Source organism: Sturnus vulgaris, chromosome 16 (assembly GCF_052056855.1).
Source record: "Sturnus vulgaris isolate bStuVul1 chromosome 16, bStuVul1.hap1, whole genome shotgun sequence".
NCBI classification, from domain to species: domain Eukaryota; kingdom Metazoa; phylum Chordata; class Aves; order Passeriformes; family Sturnidae; genus Sturnus; species Sturnus vulgaris.
This window is the reverse complement of record NC_142258.1, coordinates 3874670-3893268: the sequence shown is the minus strand read 5'-3', so window position 1 is coordinate 3893268 and position 18599 is coordinate 3874670. Positions and strand designations below refer to the sequence as shown.

The following is an 18599-nucleotide window of genomic DNA, read 5'->3' as shown; positions in this document are numbered from 1 at the left end:
ATTAATTCTGACACTCAGAGTTTGTCTCCTGAAGGTCGGTGCTGCCTGGCTGTGATTGTGTGGTTGCAGCCCAGGGCAGTGGAGCAGCTGCTGGTTTTTAAACTGTACCAGTTTCCCCTGTCAGGTAATTCCAGTTGAACAAGAAACAAGCATAGTTTTGTGTTTGTTAGTACTAAGTTAAATGGTTGCAGAAAATAATGAGACTGGAATTATGTGAAGAATGTCTTGTGTTTCAGCAAATTTTTATTGACCTTCCTTTTTTAAAATAAGCTCCTGGTTGAAGAAGTCCAAAGGACCTCTTAAATCTACATTAAGTGGATGAAATATGGTTTAAAGTAATACAGCATGGAAATGCAGAGTTTTGGGGTTCCTCATCCATCTTCACAGGTCATTTTATCCTCATCCTTTACATTGTGGTGTTGGCTCCCAGAAGTGCAGTGGCAGTTTGTGCCAGGGTTGGGATGTGGAGCAGCCTGGGCTGTGTGTGCAGTGTGTGTGCTGCAGGAAGGGTGATGGCTGGAAGATCAGCGTTTCAGGGGGCTCAGTAACTCTAATAAACCTCCAGCTGCTTTCTGTGGGAAGAGGAGAATTGTGTTATCTAGGAAAATGCTTTATATTAATGTTGCTCTTGCTATAGAGATTACCAACAAATAGTATTTTGATAAATCCTCGATGCACCAGAGATGCAGCTTCTGAGTGACAATAGAAACGTAGGAAAAAAATTTCTGTACCAAAGGGTTGGATTTTGGTGAAGAGTTTTTCCCTTTTTGTCTCTGGTACTGTTGGAGTGAGGAAATGCTTTAAAGTGAGACAGTCCCTGTGCTGCCTTAGAAGGGAAAACAGTGAAGTGGTGTTGGTGCTGCCTCTGCTCTTGAGAGGTGACTCGTGTTCTCTGCTCAAATATTCCTTTTCAGCTGCCACTCTGCATTGAAGAGTAAAGAGAGAGGGAGGAAAAGGAACACGTTCCATTTGTGACCTTTTGGGTGAAGTCATCTAAACTGAGCAGGCTGGAATTATCTGTAGAGCAATATTGTTAGGTCTTAAAGCTCGAGTCTGGCATGATAACAAACCCTACCCTCGTGTAGACACTACTGGCTCATTTGTGGCACCGGGGAACAGAATTTAAAGTATCGACATCAAAAACCTGGGCTGTTGAATGAGCTGAAGGAGGAACTTCAGTGCTTGAGTTGACAGAGGGATCAATCAAGAGGCAGCTCTGACACCTCTCCCGAGATGTGTCTGTGTGTTTTTGTGGGATGTGTGCCCTCTCTCCTGCTCATTCTCATACACAAGCACTCAATTAGACACGAGCCTGCCATGGCTCCCTTTTTCCCTGCAGTCTCTCTGACTTTGCAGAGCTGAAGCGTAGGCTTGTATGGATTGAGGAACTGTGAGCCTGCATGTCTGTGGAATGTAATTCTGAATTTTAGCTTTAAGTTACAATCCCAGGGTACCTGTTTGACTTCTTTTCTGGGTTGAATATTAACTACTTGAACAATGTGCTTTTACTGCCTTGAAGCAAGGAAACTCTGTGAACTTGTTTGTGCCCTTTGCATGAAGATCCTTATCAAGAAATGAGACTTAAATACTTCAAACCTGCAAGAGGCTGGATTTCTGTTTCTTTATTATTATTAATTTAGCAGAACCTGATGCATATGGTAATTTTTCTGATTGATGTGCATGCTTGAGTAAGGGCTTCAGTATAACCAAATATGTATTTTATCTCTTAATTATTTGGTTAAGAATATATGGGAGAAAACTAGACATTTATCTCCCCATCCTGCATGACTTGTTTCTTATCTCCTGCTAGCTACCTCTGCTTTCAAGACTTCATTCTGAGGCTTGTGTATTGTTGTTATTTGCCTCATGAACCTGGCTCTCGTAAAACACTAATTTTTTCCTTTTTTGTATCATATAGTCATCTTAGGAGATAAGAGGTTAATTTTCCTATTTCCTTTAGCAAGGTAGCCTGCAGGGTTTATTTGGGCATTGTTTCTGTTTTCCATCTTTCAAGTTCAGTAACAACAGGATTAAAAACTTGGAAGTTAAAAACGCAGACGTCTGTCTAATTAAAGGAATTGGCTGTTGGGGCCGTATTTTTCTTTCTCATTAGCATTCTGTTCATTCTGTTTTCTTTCCCTATCTCCCTGTTCCCTACACACTCAGCTTGTAATAAAAGTTGGTTCTTGAATGTAAAGAGCATGTTAATGCACCTGGGAAAAACATGTACAGGAAGGAATTGGATTTGTTTCTATCTAACCTGGGTAAGATAGAATGGAATGTTCCAGTGTTTATCTTTACAGTAATAATCAAAGGCTCCTTTCAATGCTCATAAGGATTATTTAAGAAGAAAATTAAGTAAATGTATTTATTTGTTTGTTTCCAACAGAAAAACAATCTCCTATTTTAAGTTTATACCCCTGCAGCCAAGTGATAAGGGCATTTTAATGTTTTCCTGCATCTCTCTTTCCATTTTTATGTGTGGCAGGATTAGGGGAGAGCTGATGCTGCTGCTGCGTAAATGTGAGCAAGCAGAGATCCTCATTACAGGGCAAAGTGGATAAAAAGAGTCAGTAACTGAAGGTGATGGAACTGTTGTGTCTACTGGCCATTAAGTGGGAAATAGAAGCTCTCCTCCAGATGAGGGGAATCGCAGGGAGCAGCATTTTGCTGCGTTGCAGGAGCAAATCCCTAAAACCTCTGCAGCAGGAACGTCTGCAAGTACAGAGATAAATACATGGAGACAGATTGCAGCAGAGACTGTGGGGGCATCAGAGGTTTTCTGTTCTGCTCCAACTCTTATGTGGAATTACGTGCACCAGCAGGGTGTGGAGCTCTCTGCTCCCAGCCCTGGAATAGGAGCTGGGCTGGCATCACTCACGCCTCTTCCCCAGGATTTGTGAGTTGTTCTGCCGTGCAACTCAGCCGAGTGTTTCTTCAGCACTGAGAATAAAAATGCTCTGCACAGCCTCTTGTACCATAAAATCAAAGAAACCACACTGTGTCTCCTGACACTTCAGGGTTTCCTTGGCCTGCTTGGTGGGCACAGTGTTTATGGATCATGCAGCAGATGCAAACAAGGCAGGGCTGCCCCTCATTAGAGGGAAAGTGTGGTGCTTAAAGCCTCAGTATTGGGAGGGAGTTGAAGTTCCTCACTTTTTATTTTACCTCTGGGACTATTTCTAAAGTAGAAATCGCTGTCATTCCACCAGAGGACTGGCCAGATTTACTGCAGGAGCTTTGGCCTTCTGACTTCCTTAAGCTTTACAGCCAGAGCTCCTGAATGTATTTCATTGCTCTAGGGCAAGGAAATTTGTGTCATTAGACTCAGAAGTCAAATATGCAGTAAGTCATACAAAAACACCTGTGTCTTGATTTCAAGTAATTTAAAAATCAGTGGAGTTGAGAGAGTACCTATGTGCCCAGATTTAGTAACACCACCCACGTTGAAAGCATAAAAATCTGTATGGTCTTTTAATTGTGTGTCATTTACACTCGAGTTGGCCACTGAAATGTTCTTGATGAGTTTGAGACAAGGCTGCCACAGGACATACAAATGGGTCCCAAAAAAGCTCTTTACTTCGGAATGTCTAAAACCTCTATTCTGGGACACTTTATTCTAAAAGATTCTAATGTTTGCACTGAGGTTTCACAGATCTTGCTGTCGGTAGTGCTACTTTGCCTGGGACTGGGATCATCAAATGCTCAGTTGCAGGTATGGTTCTTTTTATCTTCTCAGTTTTTTACATAAATCTCATAACTTTGCTTTCCACCTTTTAGAATTCTGTTGTTTTGCTACACAACAGCTTTGTGTATGTTTGGTTCGTTAATTGGAAAGAAATATACCTCCTTTTAAATCTGAAAAGTTATCCACTCGTATTTTTAGACTAGTAATGTACCCCTAACTTAAAAGATAAAGTACTATTGATAGAACAATATTTTCCAGTAGTTTACTGTGCTGTTTCACACACTATTGACAGGAAATCGTGGTTGGGCAGAAACCACAACAGAAAATGCTGCTCTGATGTTACAGTTCTCTTTTCATTCCATAGTTTCCAGTGTTTGGCCTCATCTGTTTGTTCAACGTTTGGGTGAATGAATGGCTTTGACTTAGTGTCACTGCATGGCCTATTTGTGATAGAAATAAGGAGTTGCTCTTCCTTTTAAATTTCTGCTTATTTCTTCTCATTAGCCAGTGGTTTTTATGTTTTATTGTCATTAACTTGAAGTGCTTGGAAATGTTTGCAGTATGGACATTAAAAGGTCATTAAAAAAAGTAAATCTGATTGACTGGATTGAAGTTTCTACTGCTGAATCACTGTGAGTAATGACCAGGATTTTGTGGAGTCTGTGGGTTTGTTACTGAGTGCATCTGTACCCAGTACGAGGGGATTCTGCTGAAGGAAGTTGTGCAGTTCCATGGAATTCTGGACTTTGGAAAGCAATATTCCCCTGCCTGGTGTGTTGAGCCCAGGAGATGTTAAAGGAGTTGAACATCAGTGCTTTGCCTGCAGTTGTAATCAAATGCCTGACAGTCAAACTGGAATGCAAGGGGAAGTAAAGAGTATTAAGATTTAGCACTTGCATAATCTTCTACATCTTTTGAGTGCCACAGGTATTAACTAGTTAAGCCTCTAGATAAATTTTTTCTGCCTAAAAAGAAACATATGCATGTGCTATCCTTTATTTCTCTTGGCAAACATAGAGACTGAAAGGCTTCATAACCCAACCCAGGTTTACCTGGTGCACTCAGTGTCTGCTGCACAGCAGCAGTGTGTGTCCTAATGGTGTGTGACTAGAAATGACCCCACAAAATCCTTATTTTGATGTAGACAGCAAACCTGAGACACTGTAATAGCCCTGTATGATGGATCTGCAGCAGTAACACAAATGCTGGTCTTGGCAAACTGCAGTGCTGTACATAGATAGTGTTTGCTGTTGTATCGATCCCTGCCTCTAAATCTTTAATTATCTTTCATAGTAAAACTTGTCTAAATAAATTGCTGTAGTGCTGCTGCTCTCTGGCAGCAGCAGAGGTTGATGCTTGGGTCAGTGGCCATTTTTTACCATATCCTTTCTTTTTGTTTAAAGATTTGGTGCCATTAAAAGGAAGAGTAATAGATCTAAAAACTAAGGGGCTACCAGACTGTTAGTCCTGAGGTACAAGAGTCCCTCCTATGAGTTATGTATTTTAACAGTTTTTTCTATCCCTTGGAGTGTTTATTATCACCTGGAGGAGCTGAGTGGCCAGGCTGGTGCTGTTCCTTTTGCTTGTAGAGCAAGTGTGGTACACCTGGATATTTATTTTGCTGGTTTGAAGGTGGAGATGAATTTTTCTGACACTAAAAGGAAACCAAAGCCTTTGGTTCATACAATAAGAAAGAGCCACTGCAGGTACTGGCCTCTTGAGGTCTCTCACCTGTGCATTTCATCTTCGGTGATGAAAATCAGCTGCCATGAGGTTTGCTGGTTCCACAGACAGAGGATTGCTGTCTCTGCTCTGTGTACTCTGGAAATAAGTTTAAAATATACTCATGTGCATGTATTTTGCTGCTGAAGGAGTTTTTCATCTGAGAAAACGGAGCAAATACATTGCCCACCCCAAGATTTGATATTTTATTTCCAAATGGTGTGGCTGTTTCAGTTGCTGTGATACAGATTTCTGAGTCCCTGAGACTAGGTGTTCTCAAATCTAACTGTGCCAAATCTTATTCTCAGCTACACCTATGTGAAAATGGAGATAGTTCTGAACGAGGTATGTGTGAAATCAGGAATTAAAAAGGCAGAGATGATGCTGGGGCAAGTTCAGGAACATTAATGAAGGAAAGTTGGGAGCATTTAAGTAGGCACAGTTGTGGCACATCTAAATATATGTGTTAAATATGCTGTTAAGAGGTTGAAGTTTCCTTTGTCATTGTTGCATGATCAATTATCCCTTCAGGGCATCGCCCTGTGACAGGGCCATGCTGCTGCTAATTTGTTTTATAGTTAGTGCAGTTCACAGCCGTGGCTTATGTACTCTGAATAAAAACAAATGTGTCTCAGTGAAGTAATGGTACGAATATACAATATTCAACAGGAAACCCTTCCACTCTTCACCACAAAGCACTAGAGCACATACTATTATGCTGACATGTTTTATCAGAAATGAAGATATAATTTAATAACACAAGTTTTCCTTCCACCGCGAAGGAAAGGAGAACAAATCAGTGTTTAAAAAAACCCACAGCACCTTAAATAATCAATTCAGGAGAACTATCATAAAGTGAAGCAATATTCATGTCTATCTCTGAAAATTGAACTATAAAATCCCAAATGATTACAAATAGTCTTTGTGCTTGCTGTCAGCGAAGTCAGCCAGCTGTGTAAATCAACAACCTGTGGTACTTTTTAACTGCAATGTTTTGTTTAAATAACCCATTTCTATTAAAAAAAAACAACCACCCAACACTATTCTTCCTGCCCATGGTTGCCAGCAATGTCCATGGCAACAGCTGGTGACGGCACAAGTGGAGTTCAAAGTGTTGATTATACCATAAACTGGAGAGGGAAGAAAAATAGACACCCTGCTTACAAATATCTTCAATGCTGTAAGAGTTTTATAAGAAGAGGAGGCTGGAGAAAATTGACTTATTTTATTCTGAGTCTTTGCTTTCTGTTATTGACTGAGATGTGTATTTTGTCTTGAAAGTCTGTTTTTTTCCCTATTAGCCTGAGAAGTGCTGTTGCTGGTGTAGCACATCCAGCCACGCCTCGGTGTGGTTCAGCAAGATAACAACCAGCAGCTGAGATTTAAGCATATTCAAGTTCTTCTATCAGCTGCATTAACTCTTGCTACTTAAAATGTAATAATAATTTCCAAAAAATTAAAAACCCAAACAAAACCAAAGGAGCAAAGTTGTGTGATAATAATTAAGCTGAGTTAAGTACGAATTGAAGCTGCTGAAAGCCTGGGGAGAAGAAAAAAAACAGTTCTAACATAAATAGTGCACTTAGGAATTATTCCTTAGTTTATCGTTTGTAATTCTTGGCCTCTGGATTGGCATCATTGTCTCTCCCTGTAAACATCTCTCTCATGATCAATTATGTGGTGATTATCTTGGGTTTTGTTTTCTGGGGTTCTTAATCTCTAGACAAGTAGTTGCTTGATATGGGCATGATTTAAAAATATACATTTGGGAAAATTCATCTGAGCATCCTTTCTGGGAACTTCTGTCTCCAAAGACTTAAAATAAGCTTTCTGAGGGCGAGCTGCTAAGATTTTTATAACAAGACTCAATATTTGGTGATTCTGCTTAAATCCGAGCTACTTTTTTTGGTAACAGTCCTGTACGTGTATGAAGATGCCTGTGATAAATTGATGGGTTATTTTTATTTGTTTTGAATGTTCTCCTGCACGTCACATTCTCTGGATGATTCTTTGGATCAGACGGGTGGGAGAGGAGGGGAGTGGATGGTTGTGATAATATTTTGGTGCTGTTTCAATTCTTCTTGACTTACCCTCACATTTAAATCTTACAGCCAGGGCTGAGTGGAGGCCGTGCTGGGTAAGAAACAGGGTTATTTATTCCATTTCCCAGTGATACTGCTGTTTGCACACCCCCTTGTGAGGTTTGCCTGTTGCTCAGTCACTTATTCTTTCTCAAATACAAGGTTTTGAGCTTGTTCACTGAGCTGCAAACCTCTCAGTCAGTAGAGAGGCTTGGAGCAGGTCTCCTGCATTTGTAATTCTGATTCTGTCTTTCAAAGTCTTTGGGACTTTATCAGCAGATTTAGTAAGTGAGATCTATATTCAGTCAACAAACACCAATGAAAATATTAAGCCAGGCCAAAGACAGACCCTGTGGGTTTGTACCTGCTCTCACTTTCCAGTCAGGTCGTGGATCAGTGATGATTTGTCAAGTGCAGTTTTCCATCCACTTCCTTTCCAGCCTTACACTTGTTTTACACGGAGCAGATTTAGTGCAATGTGTCCATGAAGCACAGGGAGGATTGTCTGCAGCCTTGTTAAACCAAGACCCTGCAAGCCCCAAAACCAGAGAATAGGGAAGCCAATTATACAATGTGGAAATTCTGCTGTTTATCTCAATTCCTCCTGGAATTACATCTGCTAAACCAATCAATAGCTGGTTGTCCTTCATTTCCTGGTAGTGTTTGTCCTCTGCCTGGCCATTAGGACTGTCTTGGTTATTCTTGTGTAACCTTGGGATGTTTCCATGACTAGAAATCCCAGTCTAGAAACACAGACACATCTAGAGAAGCAATATATGAACTGCCCCGATTCTAAATTCACTGTAGTTTTACTTAATATTCGGCGCCTGTGTAAGTATAAAATTTTTATTAATAGATGGTTGATTTGCAGTAACAATATACCTGGAACCTGAATAATATCCCATGAAACTGCCATCCAGTCACAGCTCTTGGTGCCCTGTCCCTGTGGAGATGCTGCTCTGCAGCACAAACACAAATATTTTCCCCTGTGATTGAGTCCTGAGCAACACGGGCTGGTTGTGAGAGACATGTATTGAAATAATTGTGATGAATAATTCCCCCCTCAGCCCTGGGAGCCATGAGGGTGCTGAAGTGCTGGCTGGGTTAAGCCGTGCATGCACAGGGATCCCCTGGAACAGCTGTGTGTGCAACTGCAGCAGATCCCTGCTTTTCCAAGAGGGGAAACCCATGGGGGAAGTCTTGCAGTAATTATTTTGTTATTACTCCATAATGTCTCCCTTTTCTGTCAGCATCACTGTGACTCTGTGCTGGCTGGGGCACGGGGAGATTGGGCTTTGCTGTGTAGTGTGGACAAAAGTTTTTGAAAGGGGAACAGAGGCTCTCCAGTAAAAAATATGTGGTATAGAGGGATTGATAATCATGTTAGCTGGAGGTAATATTGGAAAAGAGGCTGTATGAAGGCCTTTGTACTAAAATACTGCACACTGGCTCAGGGGCAGATGGTGCCTTCTGAGAGAGAGCCTAATCAGGTTACTCTGATTTTCATTTTATGTTTTTATAACCCGGTATTATCTACTTTTTGTGTAATCTGGTAGACTAATAACATAACAAATATCTAACTTTGGGGAATTATCCACTTGTAGAGTAGATTTTGGTATTTTCACATTAAAACATTATTAATCTAAATCCACCTATTTGAGATACTGAAGGGTTCATTTACAGCATTAACTCCAAAACCTTTCTCTTAAAGGCCATAATAATGGCATCCCCTTTGAAAAATTATCTTCACAAGTAAAAGTCTGATTCATGTCCCACTGATTTTAACAAAAGAGCTCCCATAAGCTTTAGATCAACCTTAGAGATTATTTGCAGCAGAGTTTATAGTATTTGGACAACTTGAAAAGGTGCAATTAAAAATTCAGAGTGCACAGTGTCACAGAATGGCTTGGGTTGGAAGGGACCATAAAGATGATCTATTTCCTGTGCCATGGGCAGGATGCTTTACTTCACACCAGGTATCCGAGTGCTTAATTCTGAGTGCACTGAGTGCAAGTGAGGTTTCCTCAGAAGGTTCTGTGTTCTGGTGTTTAGAATAACGAGCTGTATCTATATATTGTGTGTATATATTTGTGTCCATCACTGCTGCCTGTTCCCATCCCCTCAGTCCATAACTTTTGATTAAACAGCATCCCCTGATCACAGTTTGTCATCTCAAAGCCCCCCCTTGCCTTTGCTTTGAGATCAGTCTGGTTCAGCCTCCAGCTCCTTTTGTGGTGAAAGTGCCACTGAGATGTTTTTGGAGATGCTAACCTTGGATCCACTGTTACAGCCACCTCCCACTGTCTGCTGTGCTTCTGCTGGGCTCCAGAGAAATCCTAAAAATTCTTCTATTAAAAAGTGTGCTTTAAAATGCTCCTTTCCTGCGCTGAAGAAATCCCAGAGGATCAGACTGCTTAGTTTGCTTGCTGGTTGCTCCTGTCTTGAAAATGTTAGATTGAGTTAAGTTTGATACTGCTTTAAAAAAGCAATATTTATATTTTTTCATGAGCTCCGTGCTGGGTATGAATTACTGACAGGTCCACTCCATCTGCTGCAGTCATCTTCATCAAATGTGCTGCTAAACTGAGCACTCAGGAATCAGATTTTCCTTGGAACATCAGAGTGGTGCTGTCAGAATTTAAAAGTTATCTCAGACAATGAAAACAAACAATAAGCCCAAGAAAACACGTTAAGCCAATTTTCGGGTGCTCTGTGCAGAAAGTGTCTGCAGCCCCGGTAAGGGCTGAGGCCTGGAGCTTCAGATGATTTAGAAACAATGGAATTAATGAGTCCTTAAAACGTGACTAATTGATTTTCCTGAGGCATGGGGCTCACACGTGATCTAAAGAAAACTCCCAGACTCTGCTCCTGGCTGGCTCCATACCTGCCTTCACTTAATGATCTCGGGAAGTTCCATTTTTCACAGATCTATTAAGATATCAATAACTCATTGGGGGAGCTTTAATTTAACTTTGACCATGTAATTGATGACCCCTAAGAGCTGCCTTCAGGAGTTGCATTATCTTCTAACTCTTTTTTTCTATACAAATTAATATCAAACTTCTTTGCTTATGTAGATTATTTTCGAAAATTTACTTACTTCTCACTCATCAATGTTATGTTTTACACTCTGGTTAAACTTTGTATATCAAAATTTAAAAGCCCCACTTCAATAATTTCCTTCATAAATATTTTCATTTCCTTTGTTCTTGATTATTATATCATGAGCTTAATGGTTTAGGTGTTAAAATTTTCAGCCAATTTAATGCAGATAGTAACTGTGTCCATCTCAGCAATATTCAGGGATCACCTTTAAAACTTTGGGTGCAGTTTACCTGAATTCAAATCAGTCTGAAATACATTTCAGTATTTTCAAAGAATCTTTCTAAGGCTGCTTTCTTTAAAATTAAAGTAGAAATGAGTGTGAATGTAATTGTCTTGTAATATTCAATTATTAGCACTGCACTGGAATGTTATCTTTATTTGCTCTATCAAATGTCTTATTAATTGTATTTTATATCCCCACTCTGTAAATCTATCCGTTTCTTTGATTAATTTTCTAAATCAATTAAACTAGTACAGTCTCATTGAATTTTAAAAAATGCTGTGATTCTTTTTTTTTTTTTAATAGTTTTTACAATAAAAATTGTCATGGAAGATGTAAACAGGATCTTTAGGTCATGTGTGATGACTGATTTCAGAACTTCATTTAGCTTAATTTTTCAGCAGTTTTTAAAAATTATTGTCTGGAGTAGAAATCTGAGCAGCAGCTGGGGGTGCTCAGCCTGGAGAAAAGGAGGCTCAGGGGGGACCTGGACAATAAGAAAGGGCCTAAAATTGCACCAGGGAAGATTTAGGTTGGAAATAAGGGAAAATGTCTTCACCAAAAGGGTGCTCAAGCACTGGCCCAGCTGCCCAGGGCAGTGGTGGAGTCCCCATCCCTGGAGGGATTCCAGAGCCATGGGGATGTGGCACCTGGGGACAGTTCAGAGGTGGCCTTGGCAGGGCTGCACTCCATGGTGCTAAACATCTTTGCCAGCTTTAGTTGTTCTCTGATTCCATGATAGCTTTACAGAAGTTCGGGTTTCTTTGTATCCACATCAGGAAACTGAAGTGTTATGAATGAAATGCTTTGAGCACAGCCGTGTTCTCACTGTAATTTCTTATGCCTTCCCTACCTATAAAAGCCAGTGTGCTGCTCTAGGAATGTGTGATTTCCGCTGTTCCTTTAAATGGTGGTTTTTTTTCTTTTTCAAAGCAAAATAGCTGTTTATTACTAAAGGTAACCACCCCATGGCAAAACAGGAGGATGGAATGCAGGGGTGTTTATTATTGACTGATTAGTGCACAAATGCTTTGACTCAGTGCTGATTCTTTTTGAGCCTATTGATGTGTGAACTTGTTCCTTCCAGTATAATAATTTTGTAAGTTGTTTCACCCTCGTGCTCAGTGATATATCTAATAGCACAGCTGAACTCAGCATGGCTTCTCATCAAGTATTAGAAGTGAAGGAATTTTCCTCCTCCCAGCCTTACACTCTGATTTCCAGGTCTGTAGTAGATGAGTCTTTGCTCCACAGGCTTTCCCTGGAACTTTGCATTTTCTTTTCTCTTTCTGGTTGATCTGTTGGGCTGGGTTGGACTAGATGATCTTGGAGGTCTCATCCAACCTTGTGATTCTGTGTTTCTGTGTATTTGAAGCAGGGCTGGTTTTGATTCTGCAACATCTTGATTGATGTGACCAGCGAATATCAAATTAGGCTGTCAGGTCTGAGGTGTTGTGTGGGTAACGTTCTTCTGATTTCAATGTGATCTTTCTCTTCCCTAAACAGAGCCATCACTCTGGAGAACCAGCTGGTGATCCTGGGGGTGTCACAGACGGATGCAGGAGGTTACTATGTCCAGGCAGTCAATGAAAAGAATGGGGAGAACAAGACCAGTCCCTTCATTCATCTCAGCGTAGCACGTGAGTATCCAAATTGTGGAGAATGTGCTGGCACACCGAGGCTGCAGACAGGGCTCACAAAGAGCCTGCCCAAATCAAAAGAGTCTTGCTAGCAGAGGATTGGACCTTTAAAGGAGGTCAGTGTTTCCTGCTTGGTTTGGAGCACACTGCAAAGAGGGCCCTAAGAGAGGAGATGCCCTCCACAAATCACCCTCAAAGCCCTTTGTCTGCTGGTTTGCTTTGTGCAGGGCAGGTACATGATGATATCCCTCACTGTTTATTGTGAAGTTGTGGTTATAATTTCTTTTTAATGCAGGTGTTTATAACGTGTTGTTTTCCATTGTGCCTAAGTAAACAAGTCATCCTTCTGACTGCAAATTTATTTATGGATCTATTCCCAGTTTATGGCATTATTTTTACCTGGAGTTATCACAGAGTCCCAGGGAACATGCATTTCATTGTTATTACATATTAATTTACATTACATGGATTGTATTAACACCACCACCCCAGAGATATTCCATGAGTGGGTTTTGCAGCAGAGCAGATGGAAAAGCAGCAGAGCACTGAGGTCAGGGAGATGGCAGAGTCTGAGTCTGCCAAGGTGCACATTCAGCAGAAATGTGCACGTGCAAACTCTTGTAAAACATCCAGTAAACCTGTCTGCATGAAAAATTAATATTCTAAACATGTGAAATGGCTTGAATCCTTGTATGAGGCACTTGATAAAGGCATTATTTATGTAGCAGTGAGAAGAGGGAGCATGTTAATCCTGTGGGAATGGGGAGGTTCCTCATTTTGCTTTTAGAGGCAGGGAAGAGGTGGTGGAGTAAATCTCTGATGACAGTGGCAGCCCTTATAATTTGGGCTTCTAGAAGATGCAGGACTCGGCTCTAGATCAATGGCATGATGAGATGCTTCAGATCTCCTGACCTTGGGTACCATTAGATTTTGGACAATCCCTGGTGACTCATTTCCAAACTTTGTCAGTCTGGGTTTCTGGGTAGGAAATCTGGGACAGTGCTTTTGGAACTGCCCTTATGTTTGTCAGAAGTTCATCTGAAGCATTATGGTCCTGTGAAACATTCAATTTCTAAGAAAATGTCATTTTTCTGCTAAAATTCCTAATTGGATTTCAAGGAAAGCTGAATTAGACAAACATGGGGAGCCTTGGTAGTGGGCTGAGATCACTGGGGGCAGCAGCTGGATGGTTTGACAGGCAGCAGGAGACACAAACCTCTGTTTTCTTCCAGACAAGTATCTAAACTAAATGAACTGCTCAGGGGGTTCATGTGTATCTTTCTGAAGTGGAAATAATATTCCAAATCCACTTGTGAATTCTGACTGTTCTATGGCATGTAGATGGTAAACATTATTATTTCTGACAGTATGAAGAGGTTTGCTAACACTTTAGTAATTTCATTTTTAAAGCAAATTTGTGTTGTTTGTATTATGTGACCAATAGCATACTTCCCACTTTAATTTCATGTCTTAATTAATGCTGGAAATAGTCTGTGATCATGCATGCATAACAAGTGCTATGCAAAGCAGAAGGTAATATGGGCATATGGAAAAGAAAACACTCCAAAACGCTCACAGACTTGATACCATGAATGCAAAGTCTGCCTTGAATGTGGCAAATAGGAAAGATAAAATGGATAAAAGAAAATGAAAGATGAGACAAGATGGAAAGCCAGAAATGAATTTGCTTTTAGAATTAATGTCAGCCAATGAGGTTTTCAAATTGACACCTTGATACCCAGGGTTATTAAAGCTGTGTGTGTGTGTGTGTTGAAGGAAGGCAATGGCTGTAAGGCATTGGAGTCTGTAAAGAAAATTGGATTAACGTGGTTGTTCTGAACTTTGATCTGGGGAGGAAACTTATGTGATACATTACATAGAAATGAATAAACATTTTTGGTCTGGTAACAGAAAATAACCAGGCAAAAATACAGTCCTGAAGCAATATGCAGAAAATGGTTGCCAAAAAATGGCGTATTTTGGAAGAGTAATAAAGAATTCAAGCAAGAGATTGGAAACATTGTTAAAGGTAACACAGATGAGGAAGATACTGCATTGACTTGTCACTTTCAGAATCTTATGGGATGTTAGGAGTGATGACACTTGTAACTTTCCATTAGGACATGTATAAAATTTAAAAACAGTTTAATCAAAATCCAATAAACCCCAAGTAAAGCGGAATAGCCAATCTCTGTGCAACTAGATTATATATTAATTATTGAGTACAACCTTGCTGCATGACTCAGCGTGCACACTGCCACAGTTATTGAGGGCAGGAGGAAAAAAACCCTATAGATAATTCCCAGGGCAGTGATTCTCTGAGAACAGTGTTAGATATGCACAGCTCGTTATTCCTTGAAGGAGACCAGTGTCAGATTTGCTTCAGCCTGTAAGAAAAGCATATTTGCAGAATCATTCTAACAGCTGAGAAAGCTGTAAGCTCTCCTGTTCTGCTCCAAAGTACAAGAATGACAGCAGGAGAAAGGTCTGGCTCTGAGCTGAGCAGAGGATGAGTTACAGGGCCTTATATTGCAGATTAAAGTCGCTGTTGAATCGTGGCTGAAGGTAAATGGAACTTGAGCATCACCTGGAAAATACACTGAACTGCCCTTCAATTAATAACTGTATTTGATACATGTGGTATAAAAAGATTAGAAGATGTTGAGCATGTTTCAAAAGCAGTCTAAAAGCCCCAGTCACATTGAATTCTCCAGTGGGGCTCTGAGTATTAATAGTAAAGACATTTTGTTTCTTGTCAGTCTAAACTGCAGCTCACTGAGTCCAACACTGTGAAGTCTCACACCCACCCATCGCCCCTGACTGCAAACACGCACGGAGTTGGGAAACAGCTCCCAGGGAAAGCCTGCAGGCTTGTCAGGGCTGTTTTGGCTGTGCTTGGCTTTGCTTCTCCATCTTCTGAGGCTGGCCACACACGGGAAATGAAGGCAGCACAGTGCCAGGGCTTAGGGGAACGCTCAGTTTTTTGGGATATTTGGGTGTTTCAGGTACACACCCCGTCCCCATCGCTCACTCCTTACACGCCCCTGGTGCTAAGGCACTAAAGATTTATTTCCCAATAGATCTGGTCACTCTGTGAGAGGATCCAAATATTGAGCTGTGTTTTTCCTTCACAGCTGAGTCCCCAGCTTGGCTGAGCACCCATGTTCACATGCCTGCCCTAAACCCATGTCTGAATGTGACACAGGGTGAGGTCCACCCAGCTCTGCTTGAAAACCATGGATGTTTCTTTCAAGTGGACTCATTTCCACTGATTTCAGGAGGATTAGATCATCTCTGAGGTGACAGGCTCTGGGGAAATAAAAATTATGTCCAACAGGCAGCATATTGGGAATAACGTCACATCTGAAATTAGTGTGAGGTGTCATAAATTAGGCCTAAATTTAAAATGTCTTAAAATGAGTTGAACTGTGTACTACACTAATGAAAATCTTGCCACTTTTTTTTTTCCTCTTTTTAACCATATGTCAAAGCTTTCATGTAAATAACACAAAATTTTGGCTTGGAAAATCGGAAAGTCTGAAAGTCAAGAGTTTGGCAGTGGAAATAGTAACAACCCTCACTTTGGATTTTAGCTCAAATTACTCACTTACTCCTTGTTGAGAATTCACTACTGCTGCTTGGGAGGGTTTCAGTACTAACTCCATTGCTGGAACTTCCTAACTTGATTGGAGTTGTGTGAGAATTAATCTGTCTCTGGGCTGGTACAAGCTTTTGGGGTGTAAATGCTGCTCTTCAATAACAACACTCAGAAAATCCTAAATGTTTTATTCCTGTTTCCATCTCTTGAGCAATAGGGTTTGATATCCTAAATGGATCCTTAATTCTTTAGGCTGTTTCTTTATGCCCATTCTCCCACAGCCAGACATACCCTGCAGCACAGATGGTCAGGTCTGTTCCTAAGGATTGTGACTTGTCAGGGAATAAAGTGACATTCTTTGATCTTATGAGTGTTGGCAGGGCACCTAAAGATTGAAGTGTTTATTCTACTAAAGCCATCGTAAAACCCTCATTTCCTTGAAGGCCATTCTCAGTGTAACAGCTAAATATCTCTGAATCTGCATCACTACTCTTCTGGTTGTAGCATGGAACTTAAACAAACAAACAAAATCCAACCAAACAAAAAACCCTCAAATCTCCAAAAATAATGATAAAAAAATTTCCAGAAACACACACACACACACACAAAAAATTAGTTCATGATAGTTTGCTGTTGCTATGCCACTTTTGCATTAAGGTTTTTTGAGGGTAAAGGGGGAGCAGGGGTGTTTAGAGCTTCTTAATGAAACCATGAGGGATTTTAGTATGTAAGTCAAGAGTTTAAGTGGGTTTATTAGAAGGGGGAGGGGGAAAGAAAGATTCATAAGGAGCTTTTTATTGCTGTGAGGAGCTGGCTGAGCTATTCCCTGCAGGGCACTCAGCCTGTGTCCTTCCACTTTATGATGTGACACCATGGCCAGGCTCTGGAGCCACTTGGGAAGAAGTTGGCAAAGCCCTGGTGTGATATTTCCATTATTGACTTGAGTGCAACGTGCGAGCACCACTGGCCTGGTCCTGGAAACTTTTAATGGCGTGCTTGGCTTTTTCCAAGCCCAGCTGAAGCATTTTATGAAGAATGTGGGGCTCAGTAAATGATTTAAAAGGCTGGTTTGCAGGAGGTGGGTGTGTGGAAGCTGCTGTGACAGTTTAGATGGTCCTGCTTCAATTGGTTTTGCGGCGCTAATCGTCCGGAACTGCAATTCGGGGCCTTGCTCCTGCACCTCCTTGTTAAGCTGTGAAATATTGAGATGCATGTCTCTCCAATAGATTTATTAGTAAATTAGATAGTCCCCAGACCTATTGGTAACACCAAGAGATACAGAGTGTTCTGCAGCCTGATGTCATTTTCTGATGCAGGCTTCATGAAAACAGAAAACAAGATTGATGAAAATTTTAAAAACCTTGCCAGCCAGCATTTCTGAAGAGTCAAAGATAATAAAGCCAATTATCATTTAACGAAGATAAATTTTTCCCTTGGGCACTGGCAATGCTTAAAAAAAAAGTAGTAGGGATAGAAAAAGTTGGGGACTGAAAATTAAACTCCTGGCTTGGTTGCATTGCAATTAATTTAAAGTATGAGGGTGTCATGTTGTTCTGCCCAACTTTCACTTGCAACCAGAAGAATTTTATTCTGTTATGGCAGACATTGACATGAGGTTAACTAGACCCTGTTTGTCTCTGGTGCTTATTTTGTTATTCAACTTAATGTATCAAGACATAAACTTTACAGAAAGCAAAAGTCCCATTTCAGGCTCACAGGGACTGAATTTACATCAAAGTTCTTGTTTGTTTGGCCTTCTCCTATAAAGGAAGGCTGTCATGATTGCAGAGGACGTTTAGGTCACTTTTAGTGTCTGTAAGAATGAAATATTCTTTATGTTGTCAGGAAAGAGAGGTGGGGGGAGTGCCCCATTATGTGTCTGTGTGTTTGAGAGGATGTTCCTCTTGACATCCTTCTGTCAGGTGTGGTAAGAAGATAAGTTTTCAGAAGGTTCTGAGCAGACATTTTCCTCTCTGGAAGAGAGCATTTCACTAACATGATTTTCCATATTAACCATCAGGGTTCCTTCAAGTCAGCAGATGCTGAGGATCCTTCATGGAAATGTTTGAAGCACAAAAGGCATGAATTTTTCATAGCCAGTCCCAGCTTTCAGGTGTAGGCAGGAAAAAGGAAAAAAGGAATGGGCTGGCACCCCCAGGGAACAGAGATTTTTATTCTGACGTCAAATTCACACAAGCTCTATAGACTTGTCAGACTGCTTTTAGCTCATGCCAAGAGCATTGACTTCTTTTAGCCTCTCTGGGTCAGTGCTGTGGAGGTGAATTTCGTGTCTCTATGATGCTTTTTTTACTTTTTGGTGTTATTTTGGTAAGGGAAAAAGAAGGAATGTGGGATGAGGTGAGATTGCATTTCTGTGCCTTGACTGTACCTGATTTCCCAAGGTTGTGACCCAATACTGGGGAAGTCCAACAGAGCAGAGCTCAGCCCTCTGTGAGCTTTGAAAGGATCACATTTCTTCCCCATTTCCTCAAAGGTTTTACTCTGTCTTTGTCCAGCAGGATTTCCAGGAAGGATATCATAGTGG

The 18599-nt window shown here is 40.8% G+C and overlaps 1 protein-coding gene across 1 annotated transcript in view; it reads left to right on the top strand.

Annotated features, from left to right (window-relative positions):
* Positions 1-18599, top strand: part of SDK1 (sidekick cell adhesion molecule 1) — a 389602-nt gene that overhangs the window by 169021 nt on the left and 201982 nt on the right. Inside the window, exon 5 of the mRNA XM_014870500.2 lies at positions 12323-12456. Coding sequence (XP_014725986.2) covers positions 12323-12456 — 134 coding nt within the window. The remainder of the gene's footprint in view (positions 1-12322; positions 12457-18599) is intronic.